Raw genomic sequence first — 22954 nt, 5'->3', positions numbered from 1 at the left:
GGAACCTTCTCACTTCCCTCCTATCAGCGTTACAGGAACCTTCTCACTTCCCTCCTATCAGCGTTACAGGAACCTTCCTACTTCCCTCCTATCAGCGTTACAGGAACCTTCCTACTTCCCTCCTGTCAGCGTTACAGGAACCTTCTCACTTCCCTCCTATCAGCGTTACAGGAACCTTCCTACTTCCCTCCTATCAGCGTTACAGGAACCTTCTCTCTTCCCTCCTATCAGCGTTACAGGAACCTTCCTACTTCCCTCCTATCAGCGTTACAGGAACCTTCTCACTTCCCTCCTATCAGCGTTACAGGAACCTTCCTACTTCCCTCCTATCAGCGTTACAGGAACCTTCCTACTTCCCTCCTATCAGCGTTACAGGAACCTTCCTACTTCCCTCCTATCAGCGTTACAGGAACCTTCTCACTTCCCTCCTATCAGCGTTACAGGAACCTTCCTACTTCCCTCCTATCAGCGTTACAGGAACCTTCCTACTTCCCTCCTATCAGCGTTACAGGAACCTTCTCACTTCCCTCCTATCAGCGTTACAGGAACCTTCTCACTTCCCTCCTATCAGCGTTACAGGAACCTTCTCACTACCCTCCTATCAGCGTTACAGGAACCTTCTCACTTCCCTCCTATCAGCGTTACAGGAACCTTCTCACTTCCCTCCTATCAGCGTTACAGGAACCTTCCTACTTCCCTCCTATCAGCGTTACATGAACCTTCTCACTTCCCTCCTATCAGCGTTACAGGAACCTTCCTACTTCCCTCCTATCAGCGTTACAGGAACCTTCTCACTTCCCTCCTATCAGCGTTACAGGAACCTTCCTACTTCCCTCCTATCAGCGTTACAGGAACCTTCTCACTTCCCTCCTATCAGCGTTACAGGAACCTTCCTACTTCCCTCCTATCATCGTTACAGGAACCTTCTCACTTCCCTCCTATCAGCGTTACAGGAACCTTCCTTCTTCCCTCCTATCAGCGTTACAGGAACCTTCTCACTTCCCTCCTATCAGCGTTACAGGAACCTTCCTACTTCCCTCCTGTCAGCGTTACAGGAACCTTCCCACTTCCCTCCTATTAGCGTTACAGGAACCTTCCCACTTCCCTCCTATTAGCGTTACAGGAACCTTCCCACCTCCCTCCTGTCAGCGTTATAGGAACCTACCAACTTCCCTCCTGTCAGTGTTACAGGAACCTTCCTACTTCCCTCCTATCAACGTTACAGGAACTTTCTCACTTCCCTCCTATCAGCGTTACAGGAATCTTCCCACTTCCCTCATGTCAGCGTTACAGGAATCTTCCCACTTCCCTCATGTCAGCGTTACAGGAACCTTCCCACCTCCCTCCTGTCAGCATTACAGGAACCTTCCCACTTCCCTCATGTCAGCGTTACAGGAACCTTCCCACTTCCCTCCTGTCAGCGTTACAGGAACCTTCTCACTTCCCTCATGTCAGCGTTACAGGAACCTTCCCACTTCCCTCCTGTCAGCGTTACAGGAACCTTCCCACTTCCCTCCTGTCAGCGTTACAGGAACCTTCCCACTTCCCTCCTGTCAGCGTTACAGGAACCTTCTCACTTCCCTCCTGTCAGCATTACAGGAACCTTCCCACTTCCCTCATGTCAGCGTTACAGGAACCTTCCCACTTCCCTCATGTCAGCATTACAGGAACCTTCCCACCTCCCTCCTGTCAGCGTTACAGGAACCTTCCCACTTCCCTCATGTCAGCGTTACAGGAACCTTCCCACTTCCCTCCTATCAGCGTTACAGGAACCTTCTCACTTCCCTCATGTCAGCGTTACAGGAACCTTCTCACTTCCCTCATGTCAGCGTTACAGGAACCTTCTCACTTCCCTCCTATCAGCGTTACAGGAACCTTCCCACTTCCCTCATGTCAGCGTTACAGGAACCTTCCCACTTCCCTCCTGTCAGCGTTACAGGAACCTTCCCACTTCCCTCCTGTCAGCGTTACAGGAACCTTCCCACTTCCCTCCTATCAGCGTTACAGGAACCTTCTCACTTCCCTCCTGTCAGCGTTACAGGAACCTTCTCACCTCCCTCCTGTCAGCGTTGGAAATGACTCTGAGTAAAGGGACCGCCATTCTTGGGTATTATGGAGTTGGGGGTCTCCACACTTTGTTAGCTTTGTTGCCATGAATCCGAGACATCATTAAGCAGATCTGCGTACGTGTGGCGATAATAAACCATACATAGGGGCTAATTCAGGCTGGATCGCAATGTACAATACAACCGCCAAAACATGAGAAAAAGATGCGGGCTGTCCTGTGCATGCGCCCGGGGGGGAGGGGGGGTCAACGCTACGTTTTCAGGGTGGAGACGGAGCGTTGCGGAGGCTGGCAAACGGGGGGCATGATTGCGGCGGCTGCTTGACGTCACATGCAGCTGCCGCTATCGGAAACATGGCGGTGGGCCTCCTGCGGGTGCAGCTAAGCTGTGCTGTCAGTAGGCAATGCAATCGCAGTTTCTGCTTGTTGAAGGGGGGAGGCGGCGGTCAGCATGCAGGGTGGCCTTGTCCTGCGGTGGGCCGCCCCCAGCATGCGATCCAAAGAATTGGAAATTGTGCAGAATTAGGCCCATAGTATCTTACTTACAGCTCATCGTCTTATCGCGCTCATCTGGTATAGCCAGTGATTGTATCTCCCCATTGTCTGCCAGTGGCCGACTACACAACGTTGTCATGACTTCCCGGGTGGATGTGGCTATTAAATAACGAGACTGCTGCTATAATTTACATGTAATTCTATTAAGTCAATTTTAACTCCGTTCCGCTTATATGTCCTCCCGTTCTGCATCCACACAGCGCTGCATGCTTATTTCCCATTGGTCAGAGCTGTGCAGTGGCTCACTATCTATCCGCTGTATCACCGCTGCTGCGTTTTCTTCTGTACCTCAGTACCTGAGGCAGAACATGTTCCCCTGAGTGGAGAAGATGGAAGTCGCACCGTGCTAGGTCTGGCGAGTACGGAGGGTGTTCGAGCACCGCAATCTGTTTCTAGGCCAAAAACTGTGACGCAGAGAGCGCGGTGTGTGCTGGTGCGCTGTCCTGATGGAGGATGAAACCATTTCCACATCTTTCTTCTAATTCTTTCCCGCTAAGTTTCTAGAACATTTTTGTAGTATTGATGATTGTGCCCAGTCTGCCAAATAACGCCCGTGATATCAGAGAAAATAATAACACGGCTTTGAGTTTGGATTTGATGCTCTTCCTTCATTCCTGGTGATTCCAGCGCATGGACCGGCGCTGTGTCTCAGGATCATACGTAAGAACTTCATCTAAAAAATGAGAATCCACTGGAATTTGTTCCAAAATGTCTGTACAAATTTGCTTTGGGTTTTCTTTCTGCTCGGCAGCGAGGAGCCTGGAACCATCTTGGCACAAACCTTTGTCATGCTAAGATCTTGATGCAACAGTCTCTGTACCGATGTTTCCCGCGTCTGCTGTCATTCCGATGCTGAGTCGATGGTCAATTCCAACAATTTCCACATTTTTGTTTGTTTTTGATGTGCGAGGCATTCTGGGACGTTCATCATCTTCGACATCCTCATGTCTGTCACTAACTCTTTTGTGGCACTCGGACACACGCGCACGTGGTGTACTATCGGAAACATTCGGTGGGTTCTTTGTTCAATGGGGGTCATTCTGACCCGTTCGGACGCTGTTGTTTTTTGCAGCGGTGCGAACGGGTCGGTTCTGCGCGCGCGCGGTGGCTGCAATGCGGGCGTCGCTGGGCAACGACAAGAAGAACGAAGAAAGCGATCGCAAGAAGATTGACAGCAGGAAGGCGTTCCGGGACGGCAACTCACCGTCTTCTGGGAGTGGTGAGTCCAATGCAGGCGTGTCCAGGCGTTTGGAGGGCGGGTGTGTGATGTCATTTCCGGGACCGGCTGAAGGGGTGAGTAAGTTGAAAGCTACTTAGATACTGCACAAAATGTTTTTGTATAACTCGGCTGCACAAGCGATCGCACCTCTGCTATGCAAAAAAAACCCTCCCCCACAGGTAGCGTCTAGTTGATCGCACGGGCAGCAAAAAGTTGCTATGTGTGATCAACTCGGAATGACCCCCCCATGTAACTAAGAATGTGAACACAGCTCTACTTTTGAACTGATCATTTTTGCGATGCACAGAAAAGACACAACTTCCAGCGCTGTGTGACGGCCATTATCAGTGCGAGGGTGGAGAAACAGGCAGAACCATTTTCTGCTACTCCAAGGTCAGCGTTCCGTCCTCCATTTTAACCCGTGCAGTAAGGTTTATTTTTTCCAAGTACAGTTTGTTAATAACCACATCTCATATGCCCCAAAGACCGGACACACAGTGCACACAATGGTCTTATTATTACATTTTATTTATAGTGTTTTGCCGCGTCGTACGTACGCCAGACAATAGCACAATACAGGGCACACACAGCTTATCCCTACAGTAACACAAAAACTAAACCAGAGGTAACAATGCGCACAAGTCCCAGTACACACTACAGCCCACATGTACACAGGTAACAATGCGCACAAGTCCCAGTACACACTACAGCCCACATGTACACAGGTAACAATGCGCACAAGTCCCAGTACACACTACAGCCCACATGTACACAGGTAACAATGCGCACAATTCTCAGTACACACTACAGCCCACATGTACACAGGTAACAATGCGCACAATTCTCAGTACACACTACAGCCCACATGTACACAGGTAACAATGCGCACAAGTCCCAGTACACACTACAGCCCACATGTACACAGGTAACAATGCGCACAATTCTCAGTACACACTACAGCCCACATGTACACAGGTAACAATGCGCACAATTCTCAGTACACACTACAGCCCACATGTACACAGGTAACAATGCGCACAAGTCCCAGTACACACTACAGCCCACATGTACACAGGTAACAATGCGCACAATTCTCAGTACACACTACAGCCCACATGTACACAGGTAACAATGCGCACAATTCTCAGTACACACTACAGCCCACATGTACACGGGTAACAATGCGCACAATTCTCAGTACACACTACAGCCCACATGTACACAGGTAACAATGCGCACAATTCTCAGTACACACTACAGCCCACATGTACACAGGTAACAATGCGCACAATTCTCAGTACACACTACAGCCCACATGTACACAGGTAACAATGCGCACAATTCTCAGTACACACTACAGCCCACATGTACACAGGTAACAATGCGCACAATTCTCTGTACACACTACAGCCCACATGTACACAGGTAACAATGCGCACAATTCTCTGTACACACTACAGCCCACATGTACACAGGTAACAATGCGCACAATTCTCAGTACACACTACAGCCCACATGTACACAGGTAACAATGCGCACAATTCTCTGTACACACTACAGCCCACATGTACACAGGTAACAATGCGCACAATTCTCAGTACACACTACAGCCCACATGTACACAGGTAACAATGCGCACAATTCTCAGTACACACTACAGCCCACATGTACACAGGTAACAATGCGCACAATTCTCAGTACACACTACAGCCCACATGTACACAGGTAACAATGCGCACAATTCTCAGTACACACTACAGCCCACATGTACACAGGTAACAATGCGCACAATTCTCAGTACACACTACAGCCCACATGTACACAGGTAACAATGCGCACAATTCTCAGTACACACTACAGCCCACATGTACACAGGTAACAATGCGCACAATTCTCTGTACACACTACAGCCCACATGTACACAGGTAACAATGCGCACAATTCTCAGTACACACTACAGCCCACATGTACACAGGTAACAATGCGCACAATTCTCAGTACACACTACAGCCCACATGTACACAGGTAACAATGCGCACAATTCTCAGTACACACTACAGCCCACATGTACACAGGTAACAATGCGCACAATTCTCTGTACACACTACAGCCCACATGTACACAGGTAACAATGCGCACAATTCTCAGTACACACTACAGCCCACATGTACACAGGTAACAATGCGCACAATTCTCAGTACACACTACAGCCCACATGTACACAGGTAACAATGCGCACAATTCTCTGTACACACTACAGCCCACATGTACACAGGTAACAATGCGCACAATTCTCTGTACACACTACAGCCCACATGTACACAGGTAACAATGCGCACAATTCTCAGTACACACTACAGCCCACATGTACACAGGTAACAATGCGCACAATTCTCAGTACACACTACAGCCCACATGTACACAGGTAACAATGCGCACAATTCTCAGTACACACTACAGCCCACATGTACACAGGTAACAATGCGCACAATTCTCAGTACACACTACAGCCCACATGTACACAGGTAACAATGCGCACAATTCTCTGTACACACTACAGCCCACATGTACACAGGTAACAATGCGCACAATTCTCTGTACACACTACAGCCCACATGTACACAGGTAACAATGCGCACAATTCTCTGTACACACTACAGCCCACATGTACACAGGTAACAATGCGCACAATTCTCTGTACACACTACAGCCCACATGTACACAGGTAACAATGCGCACAATTCTCTGTACACACTACAGCCCACATGTACACGGGTAACAATGCGCACAATTCTCAGTACACACTACAGCCCACATGTACAGCGGCTACACACGGAGCGATATCCGCTATATAGTTTGTATCATTATAAAACTAGTGCACTGTGTGGCCCCCCCCTCCGCTGTATCATGTACACAGAGTAGTAACAGTGCACAAAGGGTATTAGAGTACTCATATGTCTGGCCACTTACCTGCTGCTCACAGGCATCTCTGCTTCTGGATGCACTCACCCTCTGCTGCAGTGCTGATTGCAGGAACAGAGGCCTGTGTGACTGGGTGAGTGCTCGCTGTTTGCAGGAACAGAGGCCTGTGTGACTGGGTGAGTGCTCGCTGTTTGCAGGAACAGAGGCCTGTGTGACTGGGTGAGTGCTCGCTGTTTGCAGGAACAGAGGCCTGTGTGACTGGGTGAGTGCTCGCTGTTTGCAGGAACAGAGGCCTGTGTGACTGGGTGAGTGCTCGCTGTTTGCAGGAACAGAGGCCTGTGTGACTGGGTGAGTGCTCCCTGTGTGACTGGGTGAGTGCTCGCTGTCTGCAGGAACAGAGGCCTGTGTGACTGGGTGAGTGCTCGCTGTTTGCAGGAACAGAGGCCTGTGTGACTGGGTGAGTGCTCGCTGTTTGCAGGAACAGAGGCCTGTGTGAGTAGCTTCTTCTGTGTCCACAAAGTTGAAAGTAATTTTTTATTTGTGGCATCAAACATGATCAGTTAGAGGCAAAGGAAATCCCCCGCCACACCCAGTACAGGAGGGCTGACCGCCCCTGTGGGAGGGCCCTGCCTGCCTATCTTGTGCCTTCTTACATTGTCTGTAACACCAGTCAGGAGGCCGGTACCCTGAGACAAGTGTGTGGGTGTATAATGTATACTTTGCAAAAGTTTTAGGCAGTTGTGTAAAAAATGCTGCAAAGTGAAGAGCCCCATACACTAGGACGATGTTACACGATTTTATACAATTCCGATATATCCGTCTGATATATTGTATGAAATTGTGTGCAATCGTATGTGTTTTAGATCGTATCCAATCTGATGCGCGTCTCCCTGGCTGTCGGATATGATCCCCTAGGTCGTTGGTGCTGCACTAATGATATATCGGAATTGGATGGAATCGGATGAAAAAAGTGTGTTTTCTGCTGCGGGGGAAAACTGGGTTCCACAGGGAATAACATTGGGGTGTAGAGTAGGATCTTGATCCGAGTCACCAACAGGCTAAAAGCTTTGACTGTAACCAGAATGCATAGCGCCGCCTCCTCTATAACCCCGCCTCCTCTATAACCCCGCCTCCGCACACAGGAGCTCAGTTTTGTAGTTGGTGCCATGCAGTGCAGGCTGACAACAGGTGGGCTGCTCCAGCAGCCCTCAGAAAAGCTTTTTTACGTGAAATCTGAAGACTTCAGGGGCTGCAGCAGAGGCACTGTGTGTGTTAGATGTCAGTCAGACATCTCCTGCTGCAGCTCCATCACCTCCCCCAGCAGCGCTGTACACTCCTGCGCCCTGGTTGTCGGGTACTTACAGCGGAGGCTCCAGTCAGTCACACACCCCGCCGCAGCTCTTCAGGATCGCGTGGCCGCACTTTGGGAGGAGGTAAGAGGGTCCCCTAGGCGGGACCCGCTGGAAACCGCGATCCGGCGCGGCCGGTGGGAGGCGGGTCACGATCGCTGGCGTGGACACTGTGGTAGTACAGGGACCCCACTAGACCACCAGGGGAAGGGCACAGGTCGGCTTTACTAAAAACTGTTTATATAAACCCACAGTACCCGGTGGTGAAGTACAGCAGGGGGATAAGGCTCTGACCTGTAGCCCTCCCTCAGCCCCAGGGCGCCATTTACAGTAAATGTTCCCGTCCTGGAGCTGCATATCTCTCTCCCTGTCAGCGTTTGGGCGCCATTACACAGAGCTGCGCTGATCCTGGGACTGTTTGGGCAAATCCTCCTCTGTAACGCCGCCTGCATGTCAGCGCTGTGCATTTTACAGGACACTTACATATTCTACATGTCTGCTGACAGTGTTGGATAAGAAAGAGTGCATTTAGTCAGGGTTATATAGTACAAGTACCCTGTGATATACATCCAGTCTTTACTGTGCATTGTTATATCTATTGCGTATATAGCTATACATAGTACTACTCTGTATTGCTAGTCCAGTGCAGTTTTATTGCATGTCATAATTTCTACATTGTGCAGTGTGACTGTGTGTGCATATAGCTGCTGTGTGACCTCCATATCGTGTATCTCACTCAGATTGCTATCCCTATATTCTATAACCTGAGGGAGCTAAGTGCGTCAGGTTTATTACTTAATATAGGTGCTTCACAGGATATACTCAGTGGGGGAAATTCAAATGTTTGAAAAGTCAGTTGGGAGTCTGTTTTTTCCTATCTAATAGACAGACACCCAACTGACTTTCCAAACATTTGAATCTCCCCCATAGTGTGTATTTTTCTCTGTGATTTTCAGTCACCATATACCTCTTGAATTCCCTGTTTGTGCTGATACACTGCACAGGGGTTCTTGTTAAGGTATTTGGCTGCTGATATTGTACTGGGTTGCCCGTGAATTAAGCTTTCAAACATGTCAGCTACAAGGGGTGACGGAGCTGGGGCTGATCCCACATTGCGTTGTGGTGACGCTGCAGACATATTAGAGGAAAACATAGCAGCAGAGGGTTCAGGTTCTGGGGGTTCCTTACTTCCCAGTGGAACGGTAGCAACGGGGGTTCATAACGACCCACCTTGGGCTACTTTCTCCACGTTATTAAGTACGCTGATGACTAGACTTGCGCCCCCTATGGGGCCTCCTGTGCCGGTGCAACCGCTTATGGTCCCTGCGGTTAATCCGCCTTGGGCAGATCAACTGTCCGCTCAGTTACAGCAATTGAACCAATCACTGACTAAACAGACGTCTAACCCTCACCCGCCTAAGACCAAGGGGTCCTCTAAGCGGGCCATTACTTCCTCACAATCCACCCACGTCCCAGACACCTCGTCTGATGAGGATGGCGTATATACTGACCCCACAGACACTGATCCAGATACTTCTGATGGGGAATCTGTTTCACAGGTGGATGTCCCTGACTTATTGGAGGCTATCAGGCTGATTCTTCAAACAGGACAGATTTAAACGTCAGAAGGTTATTAAACAAGTTTTATCTCACTCTGACCATTTAGTTGACATACTGTACAGTACGTTTGGAATCCTGGGAAAATCCAGGAAATAAATTCACGCCTCACAAGAAGATGCTGGCTCGCTATCCCCTCGCTGCGGAGCTAAGTAAAGAACCATCAGATAAGCGTGTGGAGGGTTGCCTAAAGGTGATTTACACCCTAGCAAGAGCTGTGCATCGACCCACTATTGCAGCTACTTGGGCTGCAGAAGCTATTGAAGCGTGGGCTCCGGAGTTGGAAGCTGAGCTGCCTTCCAACGTTGCTGATCATGCTAGACAATGTCTGTCGTATATTGTCTCATTACATTAAGGAGGCGGCTTCTGATGCCGGTATTCTGGCGGCCAAGGCTGCTTCTACGTCCATTTTGGCTCGCTGTATTCTCTGGTTACGTTCCTGGTCTGTGGATCTGGACTCTAAGAAAACCCTGGAGGTGCTTCCTTTTAAGGGAGACATTCTTTTTGGAGAGGACCTCAACAAGATAGTGGCTGACTTAGCTTCTGCTAAAACAGCATGTCTGCCTAGTACTGCTCCTTCAGTGCCGAAGGTTAAGAGTACTTCCTTTCGCTCCTTTCATCCTTCAGATAAAGCAAAAGGTCAGGCGTACCCGAAACAGGCTCGCACTTCCAAAACCACTAAGCACAAACCTAAATGGGCCTGGGCTGCCCGTCAGCCTGCTTCCAAAACGGACAAGCCTGCTGCATGACAGGGCGGGCCTCCCTCTGGGGGATCCCAGGGTGGGGGCCAACTTCTAGGGTTTACCCAGGAATGGTTGAAGACCACTTCCGATGCCTGGGTACGGGAAGTCGTGACTCGAGGTTACGCCGTATCCTTCAAGAATCGTCCCCCTCATCGATTTTGCCTGACAGACGTCCCTTCGGATCAGATGAAGGCAAAAACTCTTCATTTGGTGGTACAGTCCCTCCTGGACACAGGAGTTGGTAGTACAGGTGCCTCTGGCTCAGAGAGGCAAGAGGTACTATTCACCGCTATTCCTAGTCCTGAAACCGAATGGTTCCTCTCGGCCCATTCTCAACCTCAAGTCCTTGAACAAATTTGTGAGAGTCTCCAAGTTTCATATGGAAACCCTTCTCTCTATTGTTCTGGCCTTGGAACCTGGGGATTTTATGGTCTCCCTGGACATACAGGATGCTTACCTGTATATTCCTATTGCAATGTCGCATCAGCAATATCTGAGGTTTGCTGTTGGCAACCTCCATTACCAATTTTGTGTGTTACCTTTTGGCTTGACCAAGGTCATGGCGGTAATGACGGCTGTACTCCGCCGTCAAGGGGTCAGGATCCTCCCGTATCTGGACGACTTGTTGATCTTGGCGAATTTCCCAGAAATTCTCCTACGCCATCTGGATCTGACGCTCCAGTTTCTGCAGGCCCACGGGTGGCTCATCAACTTCAAGAAATCTTCCCTAGTCCCTGCTCAGAGCATGGTGCACCTGGGGGCGTTGTTGGACGCTCTTGTCACAGGAGAAGGTCCTGAAACTTCAGGACAGGTGTGGCCGGAGAGAGCCCTCAGCCACATGGTTAATGGTGGCCGTGGCACTGAAGGGGTTGACCTCGGTGCCCGGCGCCATATTCACGGACAATAGGCGCTTGGCGCCACTTTCCAAATGTACTGGCACTGGGCGCCATCTTTAAAATGTAATGGTCGCTAGGCGCCGTGTTTTAAAAATTTATTTTTTATCTTTACCGCGGTCCTGGACTTCTCCGGCGACCGCGGCAGTGAGGGCAGCCCCTGGCGCGCTGAGCTGTGTGTGCGCGCCGGGGGAGAGGAGAGCCGCTGTGTGTGTGTGAGCTGAGGTACGGGAGCTACGCTCCCGGCACCACAGCGCTAGGGATAGGGGAGAGCCGCTGCAGCCGGGAGATGTGCTCCCGCTGCAGCGCTCTGTGTGATGCCGCCACTGGGGGCCGGGAGCTCCGCTCCCGGCACCTCCGCATGGTGGAGGCGACCAGCCGCAACAGCAAGGACGAGCGTCCCGGGCTGCTGGGCGGCAGGGGTGGTGCGCCGCAGCCCGTATCACCACCGGAGGCTGCGACGAGGCCACTATGTTCAGCGCCACACACGGGGGACTGGGCTAGCCGGCTCCCTGCGCGGCGAGGGGACAAGAGTGCGCTGCTCATGGGGGACAGGGCTAGCCGGCTCCCTGGGGGTGAGCAGGATGGTGAGTGCTGTGGTCCTCAGCGCTGCAAGGAGCACGGAGCCGCGGCGGCTGGTACGAGCGTCCTGAGCAGCAGGGCTTCAGATCAGGGGGGTGCGCCGCACCATGTGGCGAGGCCACCAAGTTAGTGCCGCACTGGAGGGGACAGTAAGAGCCAGCTCCCTGGACCCCAGTGGCAGGCATTGCACAGGCAGGCCCGGAGGATGGGGGAAGCCAGCCCCATACCTCCAGCACTGAGAGAGCCTGAGGAGCCAGGTTGCTGGCACAGCAAAAACATTGTTTTGAAATGCTATATATTAATATCCTGTCCGTTTAATAACAGAGGAATTTAATATGTCACTATTGAGTTAGTAACTTTATTTCAGTTAGGTTTTGTTAAGATCTTTCCCTAAGCGATGGTTTACATGTATTTTAAATGTGTTGTCTTTCACTGTATTATGTTTTTCATACAGGCTCTTTGGACGCTTGTAATTGTTTGTTGTTGGTCTCCATGACGATCTCCCTGCCCCGCGGCGCACCGTGACGTCATCGCTCAGCGACACGGAAGCGTGCAGCATGTGCTGGCGGGCGGCAGCGCCGTGAGGACAGGTGAGTACAATCTCTGCACTAATGTCGTTTGTCTGTGATGTATTTAAGTGTTATATGTATATGCTTTTATTGTTGTCTGAGCCCTGAGGACGGGGTGACTTTCCCCGAAACATGTAGGCGAATAAAGGAAATTTTATCTTCACGTTTATTAAGCCTGCTTGAGTGCCACCAATTTCTACTCTCTATGTTTGTCACTTGCTGACCTGGAGGGCACCGCAGCAAAGGAATCTGTTTACCTTACTAGGAGTGCCGGTATGACTTTGATATTATATATATATATATATATTGTGATGTGAGGCACTGCAGTGCCTGGGTATGTGGAGCCTGTGCAGGGCACAGGCTCAGTGTATATTTAACAGACATGTATGTGAAATGTAATGTATTTTAAGGTAAAAATGCACTTACTTGGTTGTGTGTCCCAGGAGGGGGGAATCCATGGCTGTGCAGGCTGATGGATTTCTCCAGACCTTTTCCCCAAAAACGGAATACTTTCCCTTCCAGCCTCACACTTGAAAGTGGTATTGGAAGAGAGAGGAGAAGCTCAGCTTTGAAACAAGCTGAGTGGTTCTCTGGAGCTCCCTAGGGATCACCCGTAATGGCCAGGAAACCCTGACCAGGGATCTAGGCTGCCCAGCTCTGGAGCCCGAATCCAGGCTGCAGACAGTGGGCTAGGTCCCGGGCAGGTTCCTGGAAGTCAGTTTAGGTGGGAAAACTTCCCCCAGCCTAGACTGAACGGCAGCGGGGCGTATCCTGATCCTCCAGGATGGGACAGTCAAAGGAGAGTGACCACTACCCACTGTCCATAGAGGACAATGGTAGCTGTGCATGTGACCAAGGCATGCACAGCCCATGGGTAAACATTTTTTGGTTGTAAACCACAGGGCGGACTTACCCCCTGTGGTATTGTGTATTGGGAGTAGGATAAAAGGAGGGCAGTTGCCCCATGAAAAGTGTATTATACCATTTTCTTCTGCTGTAAACATCTGCTGTATTGCTGAAGTTCTTTTCTTTTCAGAACTATTTGGGCAAATAAAGATCTTCATCCTAAAGACGACCGCTTCATCTTGTGACCTGCAGGGCTAGGCAAAACCTAGCTCCGTTCTCCGGCTGTCCAGGGTGTAACCAGCGTCTCCAAGCTCCGCCTTCGGCCTGCTACCGTGCTGTGCTTGGCAAGCAATGTTTCAGGTTAGGAGTCTGGTGGTGGCAGCGTAAACCCGCCCACTGCGCAGTGGGTGGAGTCAGTAAGAGGCAGTTACTGACGGTAAGCGGGAATTCCCTATGAGACCAGGTCCCGTGTGACCTAAATATCCATTCTGTGTACTGGGGATTGGACGCGAAAGCGGTGAGGGCTTTCGTACGGGACTGTCCAGTCACAACAGGATTCGATGCTTCCTACCTCGTCCACAAGTGTCGATACATTCGGCAATGCAAGTGCTAGGTCTCATGGTGTCGGCTTTCGACATGGTGGAGTACGCTCAATTCCATACCCGCTTTCTACAGTAATTGATTCTTGCCAAGCGGGACGGCCTGCCTCACTGGATCAGGTCTCACATGATCTCCTTGTCTCCGGAGGTCCGTCTGTCACTGAACTGGTGGCTTCAGGAACATCGATTGAGCAGGGGTCGTCCTTCTGGATCTCCAACTGAGTCCTTCTGACGACGGATGCCAGTCTGAGAGGTTGGGGCGCGGTGTTGGAGCAATAAACATTCTGGAACTGCGGGCGGTGTTCAATGCTCTGAACTTGGCCCAGCATTTAATACAGAACAGACCTGTTCAAGTACAGTTGGACTACGCCACCACGGTGGCGTACATTAATCATCAAGGCAGCACTCGAAGCCGCATGGCAATGAGGTAAGTATCCAGAATTCTTCAGTGGGCAGAACGCCATCTGCCAGCCATATCGGCAGTGTTCATTCTGGGAGTCCTAAACTGGGAAGCGGATTTCCTCAGTCGCCAGGATGTACGCGCCGGAGAGTGGAGCCTCCATCCAGAAGTATTTCAACTCCTAGTGGACAAGCGGGGCCTCCCAGATGTGGACCTGATGGCGTCTCGACACAATCACAAGGTTCCGGTCTTCAGAGCAAGGACAAGGGATCCTCAAGCAGCGTTCGTGGATGCTTTGGCAATTCCATGGAACTTTCGGCTGCCGTACGTGTTCCCTCCGGTGTCACTCCTGCCCAGAGTAATAAGGAAGTTCAAGCAAGAAGGAGGAATCCTACTTCTGATTGCTCCAGCGCGGCCCAGACGGCATTGGTTCTCAGACCTCCAGGGTCTCTCGTTGGAGCGTCCTCTTCTGCTTCCAGAACGACCAGACCTCCTCGTTCAGGGCCCTTGTGGTTACCAGGATTTGGCCCATCTGGCTTTGACGGCGTGGCTCTTGAAACTTCTGTACTAAGGGCCAAGGGTTTTTCTGAGACGGTTATTCAGACTATGTTTAAGGCCCGTAAGCCGGCTTCTGCTCGGATTTACCATAGGGTCTGGAATTCTTACTTTGCTTGGTGCGCATCTAATAATCATGACGCTTACAAGTATAGTACGGCCTAACTTTTGGCCTTTCTGCAACAAGGCCTGGACTTGGGCCTTCGTCTGGCCTCCATCAAGGTTCATATTTCTGCCTTGTCGGTTTGGTTTCAGAGAAGAATTGCCACTCTGCCTGATGTTCATACGTTCACTCGGGGTGTGTTATGGATTCAACCTCCTTACATCCCGCCTGTGGCTCCTTGGGATTTGTCGGTGGTTCTGGAGGCTTTACAAGAGTCTCCGTTTGAGCCTCTTGAATCGGCAGACCTTAAGTGGCTTTCCCTTAAGGTATTGTTTCTACTGGCTATTGCCTCTGCTAGAAGGGTGTCGGATTTGAGTGCCTTGTCGTGTATGTCCCCCTATATGATTTTTCACCGTGACCGGGTGGTTCTTAGAACACGTCCCGGGTACCTACCTAAGGTGGTGTCTTCTTTCCATCTTAATCAGGAGATTGTGGTTCCGGCCTTTGTCTCTCCTGAATTGTCTTCCAAAGAATGGTCTTTGGATGTGGTACGGGCTTTCCGTATCTTTGTGAAGAGGACAGCTCCCATTAGGAAGTCTGATTCTCTCTTTGTACTCGCTACAGTGCATCCCCTCCCATGAGGAACTGCTTTAGGACATCCCCGATGTTATTCCCTGTGGAATACCAGTATACCCTGCTGCAGTAAAGGTGATTTATGGTTAGAACTTACCATTGTTAAATCTCTTTCTGCGAGGTACACTGGGCTCCACAGGGTGCCCACCCTGACGCACTTAGCTTCTTTGGGTTGGTATGGCATTATCCGCTGATACCTTCTCCTGTTGTGAGAGTGTGGTGTATGTGGCTACGAACGGTTGTCGTCTCTTTTACCTGCTACTGCATTGGACTGATTAACAAAACTGAGCTCCTGTGCATGGAGGCGGGGTTATAGAGGAGGCGGCGCTATGCATTCTGGGAACAGTCCAAGCTTTTAGCCTGTTGGTGCCTCGGATCAAGATCCTACACCCTGTTATTCCCTGTGGAGCCCAGTGTACCTCGCAGTAAGAGATTTAACAACTGTAAGTTCTTATCATAAATCTCGTTTTTTTATCAATTCACAAAATGCAGAGTGAATGAACAGAAGAGAAATCTAAATCACATCAGTATGTGGTGTGACCATCCTGTGCCTTCAAAACAGCATCAGTTCTCCTAGGTACACTTGCACACAGTGTATGAAGGAACTCTGCAGGGAGGTTGTTCCCAACATCTTGGAGAACTAACCCCAGGTCTTCTGTGGATGTAGCTTGCTCAAATCCTTCAGTCTCTTTGTGTAAACCCAGACAGACTTGATGATGTTGAGATCAGGGCTTTGTGGGGGCCACATCATCACTTCCAGGACTCCTTGTTCTTCTTTACGCTGAAGTTCTCATGCATTATTGTTTCATTTCTTCACCTGACACTGAATTGTTCATTGGTTTCTGTTTTCCCTGCAGGTTGCCCCCGTGGTGAGATCCAGTGCGCTAATACACTGTGTGTCGCTGCCAGCTTTGTGTGTGACGGCGTCGATAACTGCGGTGATGCCAGCGATGAACATGATTGTGCATTAGTCACCTGCAAACCAGGACAGTTCCGCTGCGGGAAGGGCGTCTGTATCCCAGAAAAGTGGGTGTGCGATGGACAGGCTGATTGCGTGGATCAGTCTGATGAATCGGAGGATCGCTGCGGTCTGAAAAGTCAGCCACAGGCGGTGACGCAGTGCGGGGCGCAGGAGTTCCGATGCAACAACGGCAAATGTATTCATCTGAACTGGAGGTGCGATGGAGACCACGACTGCAAGGACAATTCCGATGAGATGGATTGCCGTGAGTACCGTCAGATATTATTACCCCATGGCGGGCAGGAGGGCGTGGCGGATGTTACCCATAGTTACAGCAATTGCTCCTGCAGAGACACACTAACACCTATTCCCAGAGGAGCGTCCGGGCCGGCCGGGTGGGTGATATTCTCATCACCGCCTCTAGCGTCTGTTACCCGTCTATCATTCTGTAATGCCAGGGCCGGCCGGGTGGGTGATATTCCCATCACCGCCTCTAGCGTCTGTTACCCGTCTATCATTCTGTAATGCCAGGGCCGGCCGGGTGGGTGATATTCCCATTACCGCCTCTAGCGTCTGTTACCCGTCTATCATTCTGTAATGCCAGGGCCGGCCGGGTGGGTGATATTCTCATCACCGCCTCTAGCGTCTGTTACCCGTCTATCATTCTGTAATGCCAGGGCCGGCCGGGTGGGTGATATTCCCATCACCGCCTCTAGCGTCTGTTACCCGTCTATCATTCTGTAATGCCAGGGCCGGCCGGGTGGGTGATATTCCCATCACCGCCTCTAGCGTCTGTTACCTGTCTATCATTCTGTAATGCCAGGGCCGGCCGGGTGGGTGATATTCCCATCACCGCCTCTAGCGTCTGTTACCCGTCTATCATTCTGTAATGCCAGGGCCGGCCGGGTGGGTGATATTCTCATCACCGCCTCTAGCGTATGTTACCCGTCTATCATTCTGTAATGCCAGGGCCGGCCGGGTGGGTGATATTCCCATAACCGCCTCTAGCGTCTGTTACCCGTCTATCATTCTGTAATGCCAGGGCCGGCCGGGTGGGTGATATTCTCATCACCGCCTCTAGCGTCTGTTACCCGTCTATCATTCTGTAATGCCAGGGCCGGCCGGGTGGGTGATATTCTCATCACCGCCTCTAGCGTATGTTACCCGTCTATCATTCTGTAATGCCAGGGCCGGCCGGGTGGGTGATATTCTCATCACCGCCTCTAGCGTCTGTTACCCGTCTATCATTCTGTAATGCCGGGGCCGGCCGGGTGGGTGATATTCCCATCACCGCCTCTAGCGTATGTTACCCGTCTATCATTCTGTAATGCCAGGGCCGGCCGGGTGGGTGATATTCTCATCACCGCCTCTAGCGTATGTTACCCGTCTATCATTCTGTAAAGCCAGGGCCGGCCGTGTGGGTGATATTCCCATTACCGCCTCTAGCGTCTGTTACCCGTCTATCATTCTGTAATGCCAGGGCCGGCCGGGTGGGTGATATTCCCATTACCGCCTCTAGCGTATGTTACCCGTCTATCATTCTGTAATGCCAGGGCCGGCCGGGTGGGTGATATTCCCATTACCGCCTCTAGCGTCTGTTACCCGTCTATCATTCTGTAATGCCGGGGCCGGCCGGGTGGGTGATATTCCCATCACCGCCTCTAGCGTCTGTTACCCGTCTATCATTCTGTAATGCCAGGGCCGGCCGGGTGGGTGATATTCTCATCACCGCCTCTAGCGTATGTTACCCGTCTATCATTCTGTAATGCCAGGGCCGGCCGGGTGGGTGATATTCCCATCACCGCCTCTAGCGTATGTTACCCGTCTATCATTCTGTAATGCCAGGGCCGGCCGGGTGGGTGATATTTTCATCACCGCCTCTAGCGTCTGTTACCCGTCTATCATTCTGTAATGCCAGGGCCGGCCGGGTGGGTGATATTCCCATCACCGCCTCTAGCGTCTGTTACCCGTCTATCATTCTGTAATGCCAGGGCCGGCCGGGTGGGTTATATTCCCATCACCGCCTCTAGCGTCTGTTACCCGTCTATCATTCTGTAATGCCGGGGCCGGCCGGGTGGGTGATATTCCCATCACCGCCTCTAGCGTCTGTTACCCGTCTATCATTCTGTAATGCCGGGGCCGGCCGGGTGGGTGATATTCTCATCACCGCCTCTAGCGTCTGTTACCCGTCTATCATTCTGTAATGCCAGGGCCGGCCGGGTGGGTGATATTCTCATCACCGCCTCTAGCGTATGTTACCCGTCTATCATTCTGTAATGCCAGGGCCGGCCGGGTGGGTGATATTCTCATCACCGCCTCTAGCGTCTGTTACCCGTCTATCATTCTGTAATGCCAGGGCCGGCCGGGTGGGTGATATTCCCATCACCGCCTCTAGCGTCTGTTACCTGTCTATCATTCTGTAATGCCGGGGCCGGCCGGGTGGGTGATATTCCCATCACCGCCTCTAGCGTCTGTTACCCGTCTATCATTCTGTAATGCCAGGGCCGGCCGGGTGGGTGATATTCTCATTACCGCCTCTAGCGTCTGTTACCCGTCTATCATTCTGTAATGCCAGGGCCGGCCGGGTGGGTGATATTCTCATTACCGCCTCTAGCGTATGTTACCCGTCTATCATTCTATAATGCCAGGGCCGGCCGGGTGGGTGATATTCTCATTACCGCCTCTAGCGTATGTTACCCGTCTATCATTCTGTAATGCCAGGGCCGGCCGGGTGGGTGATATTCTCATTACCGCCTCTAGCGTCTGTTACCCGTCTATCATTCTGTAATGCCGGGGCCGGCCGGGTGGGTGATATTCTCATCACCGCCTCTAGCGTATGTTACCCGTCTATCATTCTGTAATGCCAGGGCCGGCCGGGTGGGTGATATTCTCATCACCGCCTCTAGCGTATGTTACCCGTCTATCATTCTGTAATGCCAGGGCCGGCCGGGTGGGTGATATTCTCATTACCGCCTCTAGCGTATGTTACCCGTCTATCATTCTGTAATGCCAGGGCTGGCCGGGTGGGTGATATTTCCATCACTGCCTCTAGCGTATGTTACCCGTCTATCATTCTGTAATGCCAGGGCCGGCCGGGTGGGTGATATTCTCATCACCGCCTCTAGCGTCTGTTACCCGTCTATCATTCTGTAATGCCAGGGCCGGCCGGGTGGGTGATATTCTCATTACCGCCTCTAGCGTATGTTACCCGTCTATCATTCTGTAATGCCAGGGCTGGCCGGGTGGGTGATATTTCCATCACTGCCTCTAGCGTATGTTACCCGTCTATCATTCTGTAATGCCAGGGCCGGCCGGGTGGGTGATATTCTCATCACCGCCTCTAGCGTCTGTTACCCGTCTATCATTCTGTAATGCCAGGGCCGGCCGGGTGGGTGATATTCCCATCACCACCTCTAGCGTCTGTTACCCGTCTATCATTCTGTAATGCCAGGGCCGGCCGGGTGGGTGATATTCCCATCACCGCCTCTAGCGTCTGTTACCCGTCTATCATTCTGTAATGCCAGGGCCGGCCGGGTGGGTGATATTCCCATCACCGCCTCTAGCGTCTGTTACCCGTCTATCATTCTGTAATGCCAGGGCCGGGCGGGTGGGTGATATTCTCATCACCGCCTCTAGCGTATGTTACCCGTCTATCATTCTGTAATGCCAGGGCCGGCCGGGTGGGTGATATTCTCATTACCGCCTCTAGCGTATGTTACCCGTCTATCATTCTGTAATGCCAGGGCCGGCCGGGTGGGTGATATTCCCATCACCGCCTCTAGCGTCTGTTACTCGTCTATCATTCTGTAATGCCAGGGCCGGCCGGGTGGGTGATATTCCCATCACCGCCTCTAGCGTATGTTACCCGTCTATCATTCTGTAATGCCAGGGCCGGCCGGGTGGGTGATATTCTCATTACCGCCTCTAGCGTCTGTTACCCGTCTATCATTCTGTAATGCCAGGGCCGGCCGGGTGGGTGATATTCTCATCACCGCCTCTAGCGTCTGTTACCCGTCTATCATTCTGTAATGCCAGGGCCGGCCGGGTGGGTGATATTCCCATCACCGCCTCTAGCGTCTGTTACCCGTCTATCATTCTGTAATGCCAGGGCCGGCCGGGTGGGTGATATTCTCATCACCGCCTCTAGCGTATGTTACCCGTCTATCATTCTGTAATGCCAGGGCGGCCGGGTGGGTGATATTCTCATCACCGCCTCTAGCGTCTGTTACCCGTCTATCATTCTGTAATGCTAGGGTCGGCCGGGTGGGTGATATTCTCATCACCGCCTCTAGCGTCTGTTACCCGTCTATCATTCTGTAATGCCAGGGCCGGCCGGGTGGGTGATATTCCCATTACCGCCTCTAGCATCTGTTACCCGTCTATCATTCTGTAATGCCAGGGCCGGCCGAATGGGTGATATTCCCATCACCGCCTCTAGCGTATGTTACCCGTCTATCATTCTGTAATGCCAGGGCCGGCCGGGTGGGTGATATTCTCATTACCGCCTCTAGCGTCTGTTACCTGTCTATCATTCTGTAATGCCAGGGCCGGCCGGGTTGGTGATATTCCCATTACCGCCTCTAGCGTCTGTTACCCGTCTATCATTCTGTAATGCCAGGGCCGGCCGGGTGGGTGATATTCTCATCACCGCCTCTAGCGTCTGTTACCCGTCTATCATTCTGTAATGCCAGGGCCGGCCGGGTGGGTGATATTCTCATCACCGCCTCTAGTGTCTGTTACCCGTCTATCATTCTGTAATGCCAGGGCCGGCCGGGTGGGTGATATTCTCATCACCGCCTCTAGCGTATGTTACCCGTCTATCATTCTGTAATGCCAGGGCCGGCCGGGTGGGTGATATTCTCATCACCGCCTCTAGTGTCTGTTACCCGTCTATCATTCTGTAATGCCAGGGCCGGCCGGGTGGGTGATATTCTCATTACCGCCTCTAGCGTATGTTACCCGTCTATCATTCTGTAATGCCAGGGCCGGCCGGGTGGGTGATATTCCCATCACCGCCTCTAGCGTATGTTACCCGTCTATCATTCTGTAATGCCAGGGCCGGCCGGGTGGGTGATATTCTCATCACCGCCTCTAGCGTATGTTACCCGTCTATCATTCTGTAATGCCAGGGCCGGCCGGGTGGGTGATATTCTCATTACCGCCTCTAGCGTATGTTACCCGTCTATCATTCTGTAATGCCAGGGCTGGCCGGGTGGGTGATATTTCCATCACTGCCTCTAGCGTATGTTACCCGTCTATCATTCTGTAATGCCAGGGCCGGCCGGGTGGGTGATATTCTCATCACCGCCTCTAGCGTCTGTTACCCGTCTATCATTCTGTAATGCCAGGGCCGGCCGGGTGGGTGATATTCCCATCACCACCTCTAGCGTCTGTTACCCGTCTATCATTCTGTAATGCCAGGGCCGGCCGGGTGGGTGATATTCCCATCACCGCCTCTAGCGTCTGTTACCCGTCTATCATTCTGTAATGCCAGGGCCGGCCGGGTGGGTGATATTTCCATCACCGCCTCTAGCGTCTGTTACCCGTCTATCATTCTGTAATGCCAGGGACGGCCGGGTGGGTGATATTCCCATCACCGCCTCTAGCGTCTGTTACCCGTCTATCATTCTGTAATGCCAGGGCCGGCCGGGTGGGTGATATTCTCATTACCGCCTCTAGCGTATGTTACCCGTCTATCATTCTGTAATACCAGGGCCGGCCGGGTGGGTGATATTCCCATCACCGCCTCTAGCGTATGTTACCCGTCTATCATTCTATAATGCCAGGGCCGGCCGGGTGGGTGATATTCTCATTACCGCCTCTAGCGTCTGTTACCCGTCTATCATTCTGTAATGCCAGGGCCGGCCGGGTGGGTGATATTCCCATTACCGCCTCTAGCGTATGTTACCCGTCTATCATTCTGTAATGCCAGGGCCGGCCGGGTGGGTGATATTCTCATCACCACCTCTAGCGTCTTTTACCCGTCTATCATTCTGTAATGCCAGGGCCGGCCGGGTGGGTGATATTTCCATCACCACCTCTAGCGTCTGTTACCCGTCTATCATTCTATAATGCCAGGGACGGCCGGGTGGGTGATATTCCCATCACCGCCTCTAGCGTCTGTTACCCGTCTATCCTTCTGTAATGCCAGGGCCGGCCGGGTGGGTGATATTCCCATCACTCCTCTAGCGTCTGTTACCCGTCTATCATTCTGTAATGCCAGGGCCGGCCGGGTGGGTGATATTCCCATTACCGCCTCTAGCGTATGTTACCCGTCTATCCTTCTGTAATGCCAGGGCCGGCCGGGTGGGTGATATTCTCATCACCACCTCTAGCGTCTGTT

The 22954-nt window shown here is 51.8% G+C and overlaps 1 protein-coding gene across 2 annotated transcripts in view; it reads left to right on the top strand.

Annotated features, from left to right (window-relative positions):
* LRP8 (LDL receptor related protein 8) overlaps positions 1-22954 on the top strand; it is a 299017-nt gene that overhangs the window by 216227 nt on the left and 59836 nt on the right. For both annotated transcript variants that reach the window (XM_063938911.1, XM_063938910.1), the window contains one exon: positions 16508-16876. In XM_063938911.1, the coding sequence (XP_063794981.1) occupies positions 16508-16876 (369 nt within the window). The remainder of the gene's footprint in view (positions 1-16507; positions 16877-22954) is intronic.

Source organism: Pseudophryne corroboree, chromosome 9 (genome assembly GCF_028390025.1).
Source record: "Pseudophryne corroboree isolate aPseCor3 chromosome 9, aPseCor3.hap2, whole genome shotgun sequence".
NCBI classification, from domain to species: domain Eukaryota; kingdom Metazoa; phylum Chordata; class Amphibia; order Anura; family Myobatrachidae; genus Pseudophryne; species Pseudophryne corroboree.
Note: the sequence above shows the minus strand (reverse complement) of the source record. Positions and strands in the feature narration are given on the sequence as shown.